At 40.6% G+C, this 20115-nt stretch overlaps 1 protein-coding gene across 1 annotated transcript; it reads right to left on the reverse strand.

Moving 5' to 3' along the window:
- Nucleotides 1-1493: 1493 nt before the first annotated feature.
- LOC309690514 (protocadherin-17-like) lies at nt 1494-14105 on the reverse strand. The gene is made up of 4 exons (XM_082507576.1): nt 10439-14105; nt 9205-9263; nt 8885-9054; nt 1494-2271 (listed from the first exon to the last, which is right to left on the reverse strand). The coding sequence occupies exons 1-4, from the start codon at nt 12905-12907 to the stop codon at nt 1694-1696; spliced, it is 3276 nt and encodes a 1091-aa protein (XP_082363702.1). The 5' UTR covers nt 12908-14105; the 3' UTR covers nt 1494-1693.
- Nucleotides 14106-20115: the final 6010 nt, after the last annotated feature.

A 20115-nucleotide genomic window follows, 5' to 3' on the forward strand; every position in this document is an offset into this window, starting at 1 on the left:
TTGGAAAGCAGGAGAGAAATTAGTAAATGGATGGATTGCTGCAGTTTGTCTGTTTGAATATGTCTGCAGACTATGGCCTTCTGTCACTACACCTACCCCTTCTGCATTTGATTGAATAGTAAATAGAGTACAGTGCATGCAAACAGCAAATTTGCACATTTGGTCTCATAATGAGGTAGGGAGCAAATATCGAACATTTTGTACAGTCAGTAAAAAGACTATAAAACCCTGGATATTAAACGCTAGGTTCTCCTAACCTTGAAATCGCTACAGTGAAGATGTTTTATTTGTGCTTGATGCATTATTCTTTTTTTCTTTTTTTGCATATAGTTGTGATAACCTCTAATAGCACTATTTGTTCAATCCTTTGCTGCTGCAATGACCTACTTCCCCCCACAGGGATCATTAAACTTTCATTTTATCTAATCAAAGAATTCATTGCAAAAGTCCTTGCTTGTAACTGCTTGTTACTGCTGAATGTCATTTTTTTTCCTTTTTTTTTTTCTTAGAGTCGCGTCTCATCATTTGTCAGGAAACATGCATATTTAACAAACCTATAATCACAAGTAGCCCAGACTGACAGCAGCTCGGATGACTTTGAATTTAAAAATATCCCTGAAAATGTATCCATCTCTTCCGTACGATACATATTTTTAATAAAAGCATTGAGCAGAGGGAGTCAAGCCATCTTCTGGTGGGTGCACTAATACACAGTGCCTGTTTTTATTTGCCTTTATTAAATAGAAATAGCTGTGTAAAATGTTGATTGTGATTTTCTTTAGCAGTGTCTGTGACTAAGATCTTTATTACTGCTAGGTCACATGTGCTGGTATACAGTATATAGCTAAAGTTGGCACATTTGCAGAGTCACTAGTGCTATCTGTCATTAACACACATTAAGCACCTTGTAGACATAAAAGCACTTCTCTCACATAAACAAGACAGCTTCAGAAGTTGTCACCAGTCAAAAATAATTGCCTTCCATGCACGCACAGTGTATACAAATTTAATAAAATACACAACAAGTACAGTGGCCCACATTCACGTGTAAGCTCAGCTTATTTTCACATAAACTGCAGAGAGGACGACAATAAAATTACAAATACATTCTTAAAAAATTGTTTTTCGAGGAACCTCAAATGGTTTCATGAAAAGGGACATTCCCTGTTGCACCACCATTAACAGTTCATAAGACACTTCACTTTTTGAATGTAACGTCACTGATATGTATTTCAGTTGCTGTGATATTCAAAGAGATGTTCCTTATACACTAAATGGAGACAGAAAGCTTCACTGTACAAAAGCAGACAGGACTCAATAGCTTAACAGTAGCAATTTGTTCAACAGCCTCACAAAATTGGAGTTTGAAATGTGTAAAATACAGACACCAAAATCGACGGGTACAGTACACTATGAAAACACTTGTAGTCAGGTAAGCACTGATTGGCCCCCACCTCCCCCCCCACCCCCACCCACCCCCAAATCTTCACAGCAGTCAAAGACACATATTTCACTTGAACACAACAAGTCACAAACTCAAAAAGAAAAGACATACAAAGCAGATGGTTTTTGGTTACAATGCGTGTCTGAACACCTCTGTGGGTTAAATTAAATCAGCTCTTGGTCATTTGATCTGTGATATCATCATCATCACCCCTGGCAGGTGAGAGAGAACGGGATCGCGCCCCACCTGTCAGTTACCAGAGTCCCGAGGGTCGAGAGCACAATCTGACCCCCCACACTCCTGGCTGATGACAGAGCTGTGAATGAGACTGCTTGACAGGGACTTAGGCCTGAGCTCGCAGGTCAGGTAGGAGGGCTCCTCCAATTCTGTGTGCAGTGGGGAGCACTGGCCATCTGGAGGGCCATAGGCACTGCTGTCTGAACCCCCGTCCCTCACTTCTTTGGGCTCTTGGTTGGCCAAGTCCGGGGGCACACTACTCTTGGTGGGACTACTAGACGCAGATGGACTCTCCTGGAGCGGTGGGCTTAGTGCACGCTGCGATTTTAAGTAAGGTTTGACATTGGCCACAAGGATTGTACTGTCCCGCTGTTCCTTTCCAAACGTGCTGAGGGTTTTTCTGCTGTTGCAGCTGATGGTGCCATAAATCTCTGTCTCTACCATTGCATCCATTCCCACAGGGATGAAAAGGTTGGTGCGATTATCGGCGCTGTCTGCTTGGCTTCCTACCCGTAACTTTGGCATCCAGCATCTGTCAGAATGTCCCAGTGCACGACATTCATCGGTGCAGTGGACTGATTTGTCTTGCTCTGTAAAAACAGTTAAACATTTTGTTATTGGACCATGCTGGGGTGAGTAAAAAAAAAAACAGAAGATGATGTAGATGGCATTTGAAGGATGAGCAGCAATAATAAAACGCCACAAACGGATGCAAATTTTGATGCTATTAAAATCCAGCTCATAGCTAAGTATCTTTGTTGATATAGAGTATGTGTCACCAGACATTTTCAGAATGAATAGCAACAGCAGCTTATTGCGACAGCAACTGTGAGGGTTTGAATTTAGCAATGCATGTTTTCAATTCTAAAAACTGCTTACGATGCAACCTTAAAGCACTGATACGCAAATAAAGTCATATAAAAAAAAGTTAATTTTACTCTTTTCTTTTTCCGTTATTGTACCAAATGAATGATTCGTCCTATATATGAAATCTTTTCCCTCTGCTATTCTCAACAACCTGTGTAGGTGTTTCCTGGAAAATATCATCTGGTGCAGAGGAAGTGATGTTTTTTTTCATTTACATTTCCATCAGAAGATGTTTGTGTGAAATAAACAAAAAAAGAAAGAAAAACAAGCCTGAATTTGCATGACTGCATTTGCCATTTCTGACCAGAAAGTTTTGAAACACTCCGTAGTTGGGATGTTGTTCGACATTGTGCGGGCTCATTATTTTCATTTTTATATATTTTTTCTAAAACTTCAAAAGATAGAATGTTTGGGAGGGAGTTCAAAAACTGTTATATTGACACTATAATAATATATCCAAGTCAGTTGATTTTAGTTTGATTGTGGAAGTGCCATTTGACCTTGAGTGTTTCTTTTATTTATTTTAAAGGACTCTGGTGCATAGCCAGGGGCTCATTGGCACATTTTTCATCTTTTTTAGTGGATGCATATTGTGAACTAAGCTGTTCTCTGAACACTTGTGGACCTCTGCTGTAGTAAACAGTCATCAACAAGCTCCCTAAACAACTGTCTTTGGACACTGGCTAAAATTAAGATTAAATCTTTCTCATAAGCTTCTTTTAAAAGGCCAAACAATAAGCTTTACATATAATCCACACTGAAAGTATTGAGTACTGTTGATTTAAGTGGTCCGCTGGATATTCCATGGCTGCAGTAGATTCTGCTTGATTGGCTGATGCGGCACACCACAACACAGGACTGCACAACGTGTTCATGGCACTAAATGTCAGCAACAAAGGAGAAATGGACAGCGCTCTATATTTGGGTTGTAAATCCATCGTTTACATTTCACACCACACCCAGCCCTGGAGGGGTACAATAAGCACACAGAAAGCAACACGTACCACAGAGCCAATTTCCATGGTGTAATGATGTAGAAGGTGTTGTTTTTCCTGACGCCATTACACTTTGCTATTGAAATTAATTTGACAATGATGCAATGGGATGTCTTGCATGTAGCCACAAGAATAAAAATGTCAAACACGTCTTTGTAAATTGGCGGTAAATCCTACTTTTCTTTCATTTGCTATACATGAAAATGAAACTGCAATTTAATCTATAAAACTAATATTTCAAAGAATCCTCCAATTGTTCTGCTGACTGATTAAACTTATGTAAAAAAATAAGTTTTCATTTGTTGTGATTACTTTGAGGTTTTAAAGGCACCCTTTCACTAAATATACAAAGAAATGCAAACAATGAATTGATTAGTATTTGATTAAATATTTAGATGTTGTAGATCCCAGAAAATTGATTCTGTTTACTTGGGGATAGTGTTTTCCGTTATCTCCAGATGAACAGAATCAACTTTCTGGCATTTCCTTACCTGGATGACTGAGCATGCATCAAGACATAGATGGCTTGTACGCTTATTGTTGAATGGGGGAGACATTAATACAGATTGGGACACAAACAAAACAGGACACAAACACCGGTAATACAATCTTGTTACATATGATGTTAAATCTTCACATCATTCCTCTCTCATAAATAAAAAATCACTTTCCTGCAACTAAAATTCCAATCAAAACTTGTATTTCATTTATATAAATAACTGCAATATTTAATTCACACGACTTGATGCTACTCTGATTAGCTAGATAAGACTCCTCTATCTTGCTCACATGTCATTCTGTGGAGCAAATGAGTAACCCTGAATGAGGCACTTGATCTCATTTTGAAACCCGGCTTTGATGAGGATGGGACTACACAGCCTGGAATAAGAGGAAGCTCCACATGAACGCGTTCATCCTAGAAGAGGTGGATAGATCCTCCTTTTCAAAGGCAACAGTACCTTCCGCATAAACTGGCCTCGACCAGTTTGCTGGAGGATACTGAACGGCGAAGAGGAAGTTCAAAATGAAAAAAAAAAAGATACCTCCTCTATGCCAAAACCCCCAAAAGCAGTAAAAAGCAGCACCATGTGCCACACAGCCAGTGGAAGCTCATTTGCAAAGTACATGCCACAATTATCACATACCGCTGCTCAAGTATACGAACACCAATACACCCACACATAGCCATAGGATATAATGGAACTGTTATTTATAAGGACTGGGCAGATTTAAATGGGGTTGTTAATTTACATAAGAACTGTTTTACAGATTCCACGTCTGCAAAAATGTTGAAGGGAAAGATTTTTACATTTTCTTCCCAACAAATGTTAAAATGGCATTCAGTGTGCTACAGATTTCTTGAAAGGGCAACAGTCATTTCTTTGTAACGTTGTGTGTGTTTTATATGCAAAGTAAAGACTTTTGGGAATAATAGGTGTAATTTTAAATCATGTCATCTCCTAATTGTATATGAGATGTGACTTTTGTCTGTTTATACAGGCCAATGTTTTTCACATTGAGGTTTTCTGTAGAAAGATCTCGCATCAAAATGAGTATAAACACAGACCTTGCAGATTTCACTAAATGAAAACCCCACCTTTTACCTTTGTGTGCTGCTAGTTGCTCTGCTGCTATTCCCAGCTAAGTAAACATAACAAACATTGTAGAACTGAAGATCCTTTATGTGTGATGTGAGACGTGCTCTGAGAAGAATTAAACCAGCCGGTGCACAGCTAATGCACACAGACTCACATTTTCTTAGCAGATAGCTCTAATAATTAGTCCAATGATCTGGAAATTTTGATCTTTTTATGATCTTTTTTTATATTTTGCTTTTTAACTTTTTTTTCAATTTATTTGTATATAAGACATAAGCGGAACATGTGCTTTATCAAGTTTTCTCAGGTCAATGATCATCATCGATTGTGCTTTTACAGTTTATATTAAGTTGCATGTGATCCAAGGTAAAGAACAGAAACCTTTGTGATTATTGTTAAAGTTATATCTAAACAGTAGAAATAAAGTCTTCTCTTGGTCGCTCATATTTGCACTGGGTCAGTACGATGTGTAAATGTATCTTTGAAAACACAAGTAGATGCTTGTAGCAACTCTTAGATTTACTAAACAAATTTGTATTTCTGGGTTTCGGGCAGCAATGATTTTTTCCTCTCATGCTGGAGGTTGTAAGAACTTATGTTGCATTCTTAGCATAAACTGTTATGGTGCTTTGTCAGGATTAAAAATATGCATTTGCTCAAAAAGCATCTTACAAGAGAGAACTAAATTATGGCTTTGATTTGGCATAACTGCAACACAGATCCTGCATATTGTAAGTGCTACACGCTTTGATGCATCGACACCCCAGATTACAGTTCTGTGCCCCATGCATTTGTGTTTCTCCATCTTCTTTTCTCCGCCACAGAGAAAAAAGTATTTTTTATGCACAGATACACAGGGCCAGAACAATAAGCATAAGCAAGGAGAAGCAGGGAGATGCTGAATTCATTTCCATGCTGCCTATCACTAGTGCGGAGGAGCGAGCAGATGATGCTGATGCAAAAGGATGTATGTGCTTAGAAGGTACACCTGCAACAGAGTAAGGTATTTTTGCCGTTTGCACTATTGTGTGGTGCTAGAAAGCCGAGAGTAATTGAAAGACATGTTTATATTATACAAGATTAAATTGTTACTCAGATAATACTTTACATTATAGACCTTTCTGCTTAGAATTTATTACCAGCATGTAAACATTGTATATATGGCACCTGTGCAGTTTTAAGCATATCTAGGCTCATACACACGAGCTTATAGTGTCTATCAAAAGCTATAACGTATCCTATCCTGCAATTAAGATTATTAAATAGTTTATATTACTACAGTTATAATATATATATATGTTTAGGGATTTTGCAGTCTCCACTTGGGTGCCAAAAAGAGTTGTTATAGCTTAGAACAAGCACATTCATTAACAGTTGAAGTGCATTAAAAGGCATATTTTAACTGTTTATATTGTCTGTTTGATTGGGAAGGTTAAGCTATTACCCCTTTTTTTTTTGCAATTGTGTAAATTGCACCAAAATGATATTTTTCCCACTTTTATTGTCCTACACTACAGGTTTTTCTATAACACACAATATATACATAGGAAATTAACTAGGCACACTAGCTTGTATAGCAGTACTGTTAGATGTTGTGGGATTTTGATAGTTTAAAACAGGCTAAATGAAGTGGGAGTGCCTTCATCTGCCTGCTCTCCATTTTACATTTATCACTGAGTAAAATTTTGTTAAATGTGTGCTCTGAAACAACGGAGCACCTTTATGTATTCTGCTGCTGCATTTACACCGCCACATAACAGAAACATGACAAAGTGACAAATAGCTGTGATCTTATGGGCAACTGTAGAATGCAACAATAATGTGTTCTCAAAAACAAAGAAACTGCCTGCCCATTATAAATAGAATCAGAGAAAGCCTAGCAACATACCCACTGTGCATCTGGTGTCTGTGAGAGTGAATAAATATTCAGAGTGCATGATGGTGGAAGCTGCACAGGTGCATATATTACCTGTATCAAAGCAGCCAGGAGACTAGAGGGATGGTAAAGGTAAAGACATAAAAGCAATACTACTTAACCCACAAGCTTTTGTGTTGGTGCATTTGGAACTAAAATTCTGAGGTGTCTCCATTTTGGATAATAGCACTATCTTGTCTAAATCTGCAAAACAGTGGCTTTGTTGTTCAATAAATGTACCTGCATGTTTGTGTGGTGTGTGTTTGTGTGTGTGAGAGAGAGAGACAGTGAGAGACAGAAGGAGTATGTGGGTTGGAGGGTGTTTTGTGTGTGTGATCACGTCTAAGGCATAATGCATAATGTAGACCTTCCAGCTTGTAGTCTGCGGACAGTGACACCATTTAATGTTCAACTGACCAACCCCAGGAGAGAGAACAGAGTTTAATCCAACCATTAGTTTTGCCTTTTAACTGCATTCCTCACATGCAAGCAGGGAAGCCATTAGCAAAACATGTTGATATTAAAAGCAAAGCCCGAATTCATCGCTTTTCTCTTATCTTATAAATGCAGGTCTATAAATTAACTGACATTCCTGTCAAGCGAAGCGTCAGTACTGCACTTGTAAATATTCAGTTTTGCATGTACAAAACATCTCCTTCAATATCTCTTCATGTGATTGGCCTTAGAACTTGGGTTGAATCAGATTCAGAAATGTGCTGCAAAAAAAAGTGATTGAATTTACACCTCCCACAGAGTCAAGTTTGGTCTACCATAATTCCTCATAGCACGCACACACACACACACTCACTCACTCACACATATATAAAAGTGAGATAGATCGAGAGAGAGAGATTCGCACATCCTTCTGGAAGCCGCAAGAGTGTTTCCATCTCTGCCCTCCTGAGCATGCTGCAAACAAACAGTACATAGCAATGTAAATGGTGTGGAAAGTACTGCACAGGGACATGATGACCACAGCCATTCTCTTCCAAGGCGCAGACAAGGAAATGAGAAACATCACCACTTCACTCAAGTCCCCCATTATCTTTTATCTTACCACTGAGAGTTGCTCTCATATTTTCAGTTTATATCCACAATAGCTAAATATATCAGACCCTATCAGGTCAGCCAGGTTGAAACAGATTGACAGTCATCTATGATTATACTCCTGGCAGCGCCAATCGTTTCAGATTTGTGAAATAAAATTTAACATTTCTATTTCCAGTTGGAAAGCAGGCTCCTCTCAAAACAGTGCAACCACAGCAAAACCAATAACAGCTGAGAAAGTCTTTCCAAGCAAAAGGTGGAAGCTCTGTGTCGTGTTGCACCATAAATATCTTTCATTTTGCACCGCAAGTGCCGATCATGTTTCTTGTCTCTGTCATCTTATTCAGGACATGTATGTGACAAACCTGTATTAAAATAATGACATGATCAAAGAAAGGCGCCTACGGAGGTACACTTTGCCATGCATATGAGGTGGTTTGATAGCTAAATCAGACAGAAGATGTTTGCAATTTCTACCTTCAGCCAAGGAACACTTTTATCCTTTTAAACTATCATCTGCCTTCCTCTCTGGTGCCTTCATGTCATCTTTGAAACACAACTCAGGCTGCATGCAAGTTAAAGTGGGACAAAGTAACACTGCAGCTACAGCATCTAATGACAGTTCAGCTTCTTGACAGGAGAAGTGGCTGCATTGGCTGCACCCCCAAAATGGTAGACCCCCACTTAAAGATCAGTGAGGTGCATGCATGTTCCCACTGGATAAACTATAAATAATGTCTAGTGTAAGAGTCAGATAGGCATCTTCAAGATGTCCACTCACCCTGCTCGAAAGGCTGGCCATTAACTGCTGTTGCTTTCATCTTGAGGGCCTCCCTGGCAGACGTGTCGCAGTGTGAGCCTTTATTAGTATCCTGGTCACTATCAGCTTGGTCACTATCACCATGGCCACTGTCTCGGAGGCTTGCTCGTTCTGCATCCTTAAATGTTGAGCTGCAGCAGAACAGGAAGAGGACAAAAAGAAAGAAAAAAAAGAATTTAACTTACCTCTTAACTCCTGTTTGATAGCCATAGTCAGCTGGCTTGATACAAAAGTGAAGAAGCTAAACGCACTGGTCAGACGTTTTTGGCTAATGCTCTTACCTTTGAACAAATGGCTGCCTGCTGCCAGCATAATTGGGCTCTGAGGGAAAATTTTCAGTCTAAAAATGAAAGGAAAATAATATTTTACATTGTCCATGTTAAAATTTTAATTGACAGCGTAAGTAACATGAGATTAAGACAGGAAAAGAAATTCCCTTATCCAGTTTTTAGATTCGAATTTCTTTACTCTAGCACGTGGAAAATCTGCTCAAGAAAATCTGCTGAGCACCTGGCAGTGACGAAATCACGAGAGGAACAAATCTCCATTGTGACCATATGTACTCTCCCTCGGCGAGGCGAAGAGTTAAGCATTAGCCACTGTCATCAGCATCCTTTCCACCCTATCTTGACAATAATGTGTTTGTGTTGATCACACCCACATACTCTAGTGACTGGTGACAGTGCCAGGCCTTGTCATCTGCGTTATCATCTCCAAATGAGACTGTCTGCGAGACTGTCCTAGATATTTACATCGTTTACAACACATAATTCTGCTGTGCTAAACTGCACTACAAGCCTATGCTGTCAAATTAGCATGTTAGCTGGCTCGTGTATTCAACCCTGCCGTCTCTACAAGGCATGGCTGGACCCTATTAATGGCCTTATCGTGCCAACTTTGGATACGGGCTGGTGGATCTGGCCCATATTTGCGGGGAGCGAAAAATGCGATTGTAAGGTTATGCTGTGTGCATCTCGCTGTCTGGTGCACATTGGTTCAGTAATGTGATCGGACAAGCTGCTCAAACACCTGTCCAATCCCACATTTCAGGCAAGGTTTTGTTTTCACTCCATAGCAGCAGATCTGGCAGGGTCACAGCAGCCTTCTTCAAGACTCACGCTGTTTGCATGTCTAACTGAGAGTGCTTTCTGATTATGAAGACCAACTGTACCATTTTCCAACAGAAGACTTAAGATTGAGCAATTTCGAAATGATTCTAAAATACTGCTATGGATAAAAAAAAATCAAAAAACCTCTCCTTAGTGAAATGCCATTTGAAGCACATGAATACGATTCAACAGTAAGTTGCCGTATAACGCTTTATATGCAGAGAATGATTCAGAGCATCATAACAGCGGGAGAAAAAGTGAAAATAATGATGTCTGCTCACAGTGACAGAGTTTCTCTTTTTTCAGTCGATTACTTTTCTTTTGTCAGATCAGTATGGCTAAGCAGTGTGTACAGATAAGCAAGAATAAAGGGCTGATAAAGAACACAGTGCAGCATCCTTCTTACCTGTATCACTGACATCCTATTCGCTGGAGTGTCTGTGCTAAGCCCGGCAAAGCTGGAGTGGCAACCTGCCCTGGGGACTGTCAGGCTGTTTGGGGTGGTTTTCAGGTACATGACCTCTGACCTGGGCAGTGTGAGTGGCAGGGGGCTCTGGTAGTCAAAACAAATTGGCGAGGTGATGAGAGACGGGCTGCTCACCACGTTCATTCGACTCGCAGAATCTCTCTCCTCCATCTCACTTTGAACCAGCATGATGTCACTCTTGTTGATCCGTTTCTTTTTCCCCTTCCCCACTGGAGGATTGGAGTACTCAGCCATGCGGCAGTTATAATTCCCAGCCTCCTTATCTTGATGCTTGGACTTGACAGCAATGGCGGTCATGACTGCTAAGAGCATGACAGAGATAATGCAGAGGGTAACTATGAGGGGCAGGGACACATCCCAGTGCTGCTGTTCCCCACTCGCGCTGGATCCCCCTCCTGTTGCTGTGTCTGTGTTCGCCTTAATGATCAGCTTAGCCACGGCAGATAAGGGGGGCTTGCCATGGTCAGTTACCTTCACCACCAGCTCAACCACTGGGGCGACCTCCTCCCAAAGAGCATGGGCAGTTCTGACCTCTCCTCCCACTGGATCCATCTCAAACAGGTGGTCATCGTTTCCCTCTGTGATCTCATAGGTCAAATGTCCACTTTCTCCATGGTCATGGTCCACTGCTTTCACTGTAGCCACAATGTATCCAATACCTACATTTCTAGGCACCGGGATTTCCGCTGTATCATTCTGAAGAAGCGGTAAAATAATAACCGGGAGATTGTCATTGACATCGAGAACACTGACTCTAACTGTAGAAGTGCTTTCCATGTGAGGTGATCCACCATCTTTAGCCTGAACTTTGAACTCAAATGATTTAGTTTGCTCATAATTGAAAGACCGGGAGGCATATATGGCTCCATTGGTGGGATTAACAGACACATATGTGTAGACTGAAACATCTCCTATATGTGATGGAAGAATGGAGTACGTCACTGTCCCATTTCGACCCACGTCTGGGTCGTGGGCCAAAACGGAGCCCAAGTACTCCCCCGGGATGTTGTTCTCAGGCACCTGTAGCACATACACTGCTTTTGTAAAGCGTGGTGCGTTGTCATTTTCATCCAAGATTTTTACAGTAAATGACCTAGTGTAATTCAAAGATGGGATCCCATTATCTCTGGCTACAATTGTTACATTGTATTCATCTTTCATTTCCCTGTCCAGAGGTCTATCAGTGAGCAGCGTATAAAAATTGTCATTGTTTTCTTGCAGTCTGAAAGGTACATTTCCTAGTACCCGGCACTGAAGTTGACCATTACGGCCGGAGTCTTTATCTGTCACTCTGACCAGCGCTATGACAGATTCTGGAGGCGCTGCCTCGCTGATGGCTCCCTGCCGGACAGAAACAAAACTAATTATTGGCGAGTTGTCATTTTTGTCAAGCACTTTGACGGTAATTTTACAGTGGCCTGGTATTGGGTTGGGCCCCAGATCCTTAGCCTGCACATCAAACTCTATGATTGGATTCTCTTCATAGTCAATCTCTCCCTGGACCTTGATGACGCCAGTATTGGGGTCGATGGAGAACAAATCTTGTATTCGCTCAGATGCATATCCAGTGAAGGAATACACCACCTGCCCGTTACTTCCTTCATCTTGATCAGTGGCGTTCAAATCTATAAGTACTTTTCCAGGGGGAGAATTCTCTGGAATCTCTAAAACATAAGAGGATTTTTCAAAAACCGGGCTATTGTCATTCGAATCAGTCACTCTGACGTTGATCTGCATGGAGCCCGATCTTGGATACTCCCCTCCATCTATTGCTGTGAGAAGGAGGGTGTGATGACTCTGATCCTCCCTATCCAGAGGTCTCTGAACCACCAGCTCCGGATATATAGTCCCATCGCCTCTCACTTTTAAATCCAGAGAAAATGTATTGTAATCATCTCTTGTGACCTGGTAGGTCTTTATCCCATTTTCCCCAGAATCTGAATCATGTGCAATAGTGAGAGGAAAGCGTGTCCCAGCAGCTGCGTTTTCTGAAATATCAATATTGACATGATCTGAGGGGAAACTGGGTGAGTTATCATTTATGTCCTGTATATCAATCTTGATCATGCATATTTCCTTGTCATTTGCAAACACTTCCATAGACAGCTGGCACTTTGGGTTACGCCTGCATAATGTCTCCCTGTCAATCCTTTGTTTGGTGAAGATTAGTCCACTCTCCGGGTCAACATCCACCAGATGTGGTGCTGAATTCTCCAGTACTCTGAAGTTTGATTTTTTCCCTCTCTCCATGGTCCCATATCCGGCATCTTTTGCTATATTACCTATAACAGTTCCAGGTCCTTGCTCCTCCGGGACAGAATAATTGAGATTTTTCAATGTCAGGGCTTTAACCCACAGCAGTAAGAAAACTGGTACAGAGAGACGCATCCCTTCAACCTGATCCGCAGTAGTGGCAGAGAGAAAAAAAATCCTCGTTGACTTTCAACCTGTTGATTACGGCAAACCTAGACTACTAAAACCGAACCCGGCATGTGGTTTACGCCGATCTTTGGCTAATTAGGTACTAAATCGATGCGTGAACCGCTACCTCTTTTTAAATTGGTATTTTAACCTCTTTCATATACCGCTCGGCTATGATGAACTCTTTCTGTAAACAAAGATGACCGCCTGGCGATACCTGATGTATGAATTAAATATCAAATTCAACATCGTGTACGAGAAATGCTTTGGGGGTTTTTTTCGTTGTTGTTTTTTTTCTCACGGGGGGGACTTAATGAATAATCGATGACTATAAAGTATTAATATTCCCTCCTGCATCCAAGGTTAAAGCGCTTGAATCTCTCTGGTGAAGGTTAGACCGTAGCTTACAAAAGCGCATTGCCCTCATGCGACATCTACACCTAGGCTACAGCAAATTCTGACATGCCCGTTCAAAATGCAGCATTGGCCGATGTTACCATTCGCAATGCATTTACTTTTTTCCCTGTGCGGCACACTGTTGCATATGGGTTCTGCTCGTGTAGCATATACAGCCTACCCATGCCACAAAGTAGAATAAAAGCAGGATATAGAGCTGCTACTCCTGTCCAACCTTTTGTGTTCCCGTCATTCAAGAGCATCTATAGCACGGCTGCGACTTTTGCCCGATGATTGTCCTATAATCAGTCCAGTAATCCCATAATCCAGTCCAATTGGACCCAGTGCTCTCGCATCCTTCATTCGGACAATGCTCATCTGCACTGCCCCCGTAAACGTTGCCAGAAAATGCAAAAAGAAAAAAAGGCTGCTGGAAGATTTCAGATAATCAAAATTAATCGCTTTTCCTGCGCTCAGTTCTCTCCGCGTCAACTGTTGAAACCTGCTCCCTTCACAGTGAGCTGATCTGCCCGGAATCCTCTCGACGCCTTTATAACAGACTCCGGTGTAGGTTGTTTCTTGGTGCATTTAACATAGTTTCTGATCGTCTTCCAGCAAATGAGTGAACAGTGACAGATCTTGCCTTGGGGGTTTCTCCAATAGGTCTGGCAAGATCGCATGAAGAAGGGCTGTTCTAGTGCTACGTGATTCATTTACTGATGTGCGCGCACAGAGCAGCAGCATCAGAGGGAAAACGTGCTTGTGGATGTTGCTCCTAATACATGTGGAAGTGAACTAGGGATTATGAAAAGATAGGTGAAATGTGTTTGGCTGGGAGGAAGTAGAAGCGGTGAGGACTTGACAAGTGATCATTTTTAAGGTGAATTGGATCAGATGGCCAACATGTTGTGGAAAATGTGAAATTAAAGTTGATAAAAATGTTTCAAGGTTTCTTCCCCTTGCAGTGCCATGTTCTTGGTGTCATTGAACATCTTTGGATATTCAGAACTAAAGATTCTTATTAATTATTAAAAAATAGCAGGCGACCACCTGTCTCTTGCATTGCACCTTGTTGTCGATTAGTGCGATTAGTTTTGAGAAAATCTAACCATGACATAAAATAAGAGACAGACTGTGGGTGTTTTCAGGATTATCTCTGCAAAGGACATAAGAGAACTGCTTATTCCTCTGAAAAAAAAAATAACAAGGCTTATTTCCCAGCTCAAATATCACAGCTGTTGATATAACCTGCCTTCTTCATCTATCACACTTGCTTTCAATAGCCTATCCACATCAATCTCATATCTCATATGGAAAAAGATGGACTGACATTTAGTTCACTCAGCATTTCAACAATATGACATTTGCATTTTTTCCCCCTCACTTGACCAAATCTTAGTGACGCATGGGGCTCCTTGATGATGCAGGTACCATACCAGAGTCATTCTGAGAGGAAGCTGTGTCAACTAGTGTGGCCCGGTTTCTCATTTAATTCCATGTTGCCCAGGATCTAAATCAACCTTGAGTTGTCCCCGAGTTCATTTTCATTGTCTGAAACATGGCTGCTTTCCTCCTCTGGGGAGCATCAACTTTGCCTTGCCAGGGTGCAGCCTGCATAAATTGGCCATTTCTGCAGGTAAGAGATAAGGACAACAAAGGGAAACTAATTATCATTCAGTCTATGTTAAAACCTCAGGAAAGAACTGCTATTGACAAATGTGTGTGCATTGTCACAGTCATACCATTTAATATGATCTGAACTTTGAATGAGAGGGTGGTTCATATCCATAATAAATAGGCCACATCCTAATGTGAGGCTTTGGCTGCCTTGTTCTTATAGAAGCTGATGACTTTGTCATGGATAAGTTTCTCTAATGAGACCACTGTCCCCGCCCTGGAGTATGAACCACGATCTCTGCTGCTTTTCTTGCAGTGAAAACACAGGGATGTTTTATGACGAATTGATTTTTACCTGGAAGCACAATATCTGGCTGGTGTAAAATCATACCTGTTGTATTCCACAGGGGTTGAAACGGCAAAACACTGCTCATTTAAGCATACTTGTAATATCTTGGCATCTCTTTGATGTCATTCACTTACCACTCTGCACAAGCGTGATTAGAGGTGAGATTAAATTGTTTATCATTCTGTTTTTGCTCCCGTTGCTGGTTGCACCACACTTCAAGCTGCACACCGGAATACTGATGGTGGTGAGTGGGAATGATGATCAAGTCAATGAATCTTGGTGCAGTGTAAACAAAGGGAAAAGCAGGTTCTTCAAACAAATTCCTCCAAGAGACATTTTGCAAGGATGTAAATTGCGCACACAAAATAATTTGTACAGCAATGGTCGGGACAGCATCCCTATTAACTGTAAAGAAAAAAAGTTACAATAGTGACAACAGTTATTATGTATGATGGTCAAAATAACACAGAACAGTGACATCCAGTAATAATTATTACTCTGAACTACTTAAACTACTATATTGCAATAAAAAGAAGTCTGTATTTCTGTAAAGTTTCTTAAAGCCCACTATTATGTGTCTTTTACTGTGAAATAATGATCCATATCCCTGCATAATCGATGTGTCATGATTCTTCAGCAGAGTACCCATCTTAAAGGGACAGTTCATTCAAGCACCAAAAACTCTTCCCCCTATTCTTGTAACCACTCATGCAGAAAATTTTAGTTTTATGTGTCAAGATTTTTGAGAAGCCTGCCTCTGAAACTTCTGCTGCCAATATAATACAAAAAAAAAAAAAGTTGTACCGAAACACTGAAACTGAATTTCAATGTACCTGCCGAAGGGATTAAAGGGAAATCTGTTTTGTACATTCCACACAACATGATATCCACATTTTAAGGCAGTGGTTCTTAAACTGGGGTTTATGCCATCTACTAGTGGGGCGAGGATCAGGAGAATGAAACTAAAAGTTGAAGGAAGGACATTGAGTTTTCCCTGTTTATGCAATAGGCATGCCAGAAAAAGAAGGAGGGTGAAGAGTCCATGTGATGGGTGACTGGGGTCTTTGATGATTTTCCCAGCCCTTTTCAGACACCGCTTCCTGTAGATGTCTTTTATGGCAGGAAGTGGTGCTCCGGCGATGCGCTGGGCAATTTTCACGACCCTCTGCAACGCCTTCCGGTCCGAGGCAGAGCAGTTCCCGTACCAGACTGTTATACAGTTGGTCAGGATGCTCTCGATGGTGCAATGATAGAAGTTCACCAGGATGTCTGAGGACAGGTGGTTCTTCCTCAGAGTCCTCAAGAAGAAGAGGCGCTGGTGAGCCTTCTTGACCAGCTTAGAGCAATTGGTCGTCCAGGTGAGATCCTCAGCTGCTCACACGCTCCACAGCCGTCCCCTTAATGTGGATGGGTGGATGTGGGTCAGCATTCCTCCTGTAGTCCACGATGAGCTCCTTGGTCTTCTCGGTGTTAAGCAGCAGGTTGTTTCTGTCGCACCACTCAGCCAGACGATCCACCTCCTCCCTGTAGGCGGCCTCATCGTTGTCACTGATGAGGTCAATCACCGTGGTGTCATCTGTGTCTTGTTTATATGTAAACAAAGAAAACCATCATTTTAACTGACACACATAAATTTTGCCTTTCTCTAAAACACAGGATTAGTTTATGATCACCACCCATAACGACTTACACCTCAGAAGGTTAATATTTCCTCAGTGACTAACATACTGTTTTTGGAGAAAAAAAAGTTTGTTTTTGGTGACATGCAATTTTCTTTCACCACCCCAAAACAAATTCAGTTTGCTTCAGTTCAGTAAAGGTAGCAGCAGACATCTTGAAACTGCAGCAAATAAAATAAACATTATCTGCATGTGAGTCCAGTCATGTCCTATTTTCATCTATTCTGTTTTTGCACTCTTCTTAAAGCATAAGTCTGGCCATATTCCCTATTTTTTTCTTCACAACAAATCCTACAAAAAGACCAAATCCAACAATGCCAAAAAAATGATCTGACTGACAAGTGATGCCTGGAATGTAAGAGGTAAGGACGAGCAGAAAGATGGCACAAAGCATAGGACTTTGACTCGGGAGAGGTTTGCATCCTGAGCCCCATCTGTGGTTAGACTAAGGCAAGATTAGGAAAAGACTGTGGTCTCATCTAATGTTGATGACTGCAGTCGCCGTTCTGCATCGAGACACAACTGGAACTTACTCTAACCTTAACCATGTGCTTTCAGTGCATAATCACAACCATAACAAAGCTCAGTGACAGTGTGATTAGTTTTAGGTGTATGAAATGCGCTATTATATACTGTAATACAAACCAAACATGATAATAAATACACTGTCAGCAAACATTTCACTGAAATTTTTATGTAAAACATTTTTGTAACTTGCCAAATACCTTAGTTAACAACATTTCCTTAATATGTTAATAGAATATGTAATTGGGGCAGCTTTACATTTCCTTCAAAATATATTAAAATATTTGCTGCTGCTACTTGTAGAAATACAATCTCATAGGGAGACGGGTTGACACTGTTGCACTGGGTAGCATGTTTCTTCATTAAGATTAACATGGGAGCTGTTGTTTATTTTTAGTCCCATATACACAAGCTGTCATAATTCACTGGCATACCAAATGTGCATTAATCTGCTGCTGAAAATAGTCCCAGAGAAATGCCCTATTTGCCAACGAGTCTCCAAACATAAACAGCCATATAGGTCAGCTGTTCCTACCCAGTGATATGACCCGTAAGAGAATACCTGAAGCAGAAGAAATGCCACAGATAAATTGTCAACAACCTTGGCTGAAAAAAATAAAAAGCCATTTATGATATGGCAGTGCTGTGGTGAAGGACTGGTTATTTTTAATTACTTTTTAGATTAGCTTTAATTCAAACTATGATCTTTTCAGGCATGCAGGCACTTATTTTTAAATTAGTCTCTTGTATTTACCTCAACCATGAAAGAGCAAGGTCGGCAGAAGAAAGATACTACTTCTCTGTAGGGTTAGAGGACTTTTTGTCATTGCATAAAAACAATATAGGTTTAATCAGCTTGAAACAGAAAGTAAACAGCAGCCATCCATGTTACTGTCTGGTGTTGTGTTGTGTTGACCCATCCATAAACCCTGACCACCTTTGTATTTAAGGACTGGGATTTGATCTGTTTCCAAGTATCTGTGTTTAACTTTTCATTAACTGGAACATGACCTCATCTAAAATCATCCATCTCTGATGATGTTTAACCTGACCCCAACCTTACAGCGAGTCTTGGAAGCAGATGTAAGAAACCTCACCTGATGTCCTCCTTTGGTCCTTCGATAATAATTCCCATAAGTGGACTTTGTTATTTGTGGCGTTTGGTGTTTTATGAAGTTGTCCAACAATTGAAAGGATTTTTTTTTCTAGTGCACTGACTTGTCTTATTTGAGCTAATCTAGTTTTCAAGTATCTCCACTAATATGTTACAGTTCAAAGCACACTCAAATACCAGACCGTTGTCACGTGTTATTCCCTCCACTTTCTTGTATTATTCCCTAATTTATAGGTGTCTTTCTGTATATATGGAATAAAAACTTTTCTTGTTCATTTCTGGCAATAAATATAGTCAAAGGATAAAAAAATATGTTTTTGTTTTATTTCATTGGTTTTCTTTGCACAGCACATCCACATCTTGGCCTTTTATTAGTGGCCATTACTCTTCCATTTTTGTACTGCAGGTTGACAATTGTTATGTGGTTCTCTCATATCCACCTTTATAGCAGAGCTGCTTGCCTCTCTGTGGGTGCAACAAAAGGAGACTCACACATCTCACAAGCCTTGTTATCATGATACGTGTCGAATAAATTATTTTTGCTACAAACCAGCTGTGGATTTGCATGTAAATGCAAATCCTCAAGGGTCAGTGTGTCAATTCTCCAACATTTCAATTCTGAATCAGAACTGCGGAGTCAAGCCTCCCTCTCTAGAGTGTATGGGTTAAAGCGTTGATGTTTTTGCATTAGATTTTTAAAGAAGCTCTCCAGGGATCCAGGAGTTACAGCATCTGTCTGCCAAATTCTTAAAACATAAATTCTGAAAATCATTTTTGGAGTCTTCATAGCACCCAGTGCAGTTTTGGTTGTTGGTTCCTAATAAATTCTGAAAACAAATCTCCATTTTTTTTGTTTGTGTGTGGGGGGGGGGGGGGGGGGGGGGGGGGGGGGGGAAGGAGTTAAGAATATGACAGTCTTTTTAAGAGTTTATGCAAATATGTACCTTAAAACCTCACAAATTGCCTGCTCATCAATCAGTCTGGTAAAGAAGCATGCAATGCTGTGCTGTGATCCAAACACAAAACACATTAGGATGGCAAAACTCGCAGGTACTTTAGTGGAGCTGAATTCCTATTCAGTTCACATTGAACATTTCAGACTGGAATCGTGAATGCAATTATAAGACACAAGGAAACACACGCCATAGCCTGCAATTGCACATTTCCAGAGTTTCTGCAGTAAATGAAAAACAGAGTTTAAAAAGAGCTCTGTTTGGGGGTCAGTGCTACCTAAAGGCATGTCGGATTTGGTGCTAATTGCCTTTGACTAAGCCAAAACATCAGTGAGTCAAATATATTAAATCATTTTAATTTGGCTTCACTTGGTCACAGTTGCTGGTTTTAAGCTTTGTTCACGACACAAAGGCTAACGTTATTTTTAAGCACAAACTACTTAACAGTCAAAGAATGCAGTCAAATAGAGTCATTAATTCATGTCTGCCTCTTGATCAGGTGTACATAAAAAATGGTAATATATATTGAAATAGATACTAAC

This window comes from Aulonocara stuartgranti (assembly GCF_965226115.1).
Source record: "Aulonocara stuartgranti genome assembly, chromosome: 16".
NCBI classification, from domain to species: Eukaryota; Metazoa; Chordata; class Actinopteri; order Cichliformes; family Cichlidae; genus Aulonocara; species Aulonocara stuartgranti.

Excerpts from the sequence above, each read along its gene's own strand:
- LOC309690514 (XM_082507576.1), bottom strand. The coding sequence starts at position 12,907 with ATGCGTCTCTCTGTACCAGTTTTCTTACTGCTGTGGGTTAAAGCCCTG. Across the intron at positions 9,264-10,438 it reads ATAGGATGTCAGTGATACAG|ACTGAAAATTTTCCCTCAGA; the intron begins GTAAGAAGGATG and ends TTTCATTTTTAG. Across the intron at positions 2,272-8,884 it reads TGGCCAGCCTTTCGAGCAGG|AGCAAGACAAATCAGTCCAC; the intron begins GTGAGTGGACAT and ends CTGTTTTTACAG.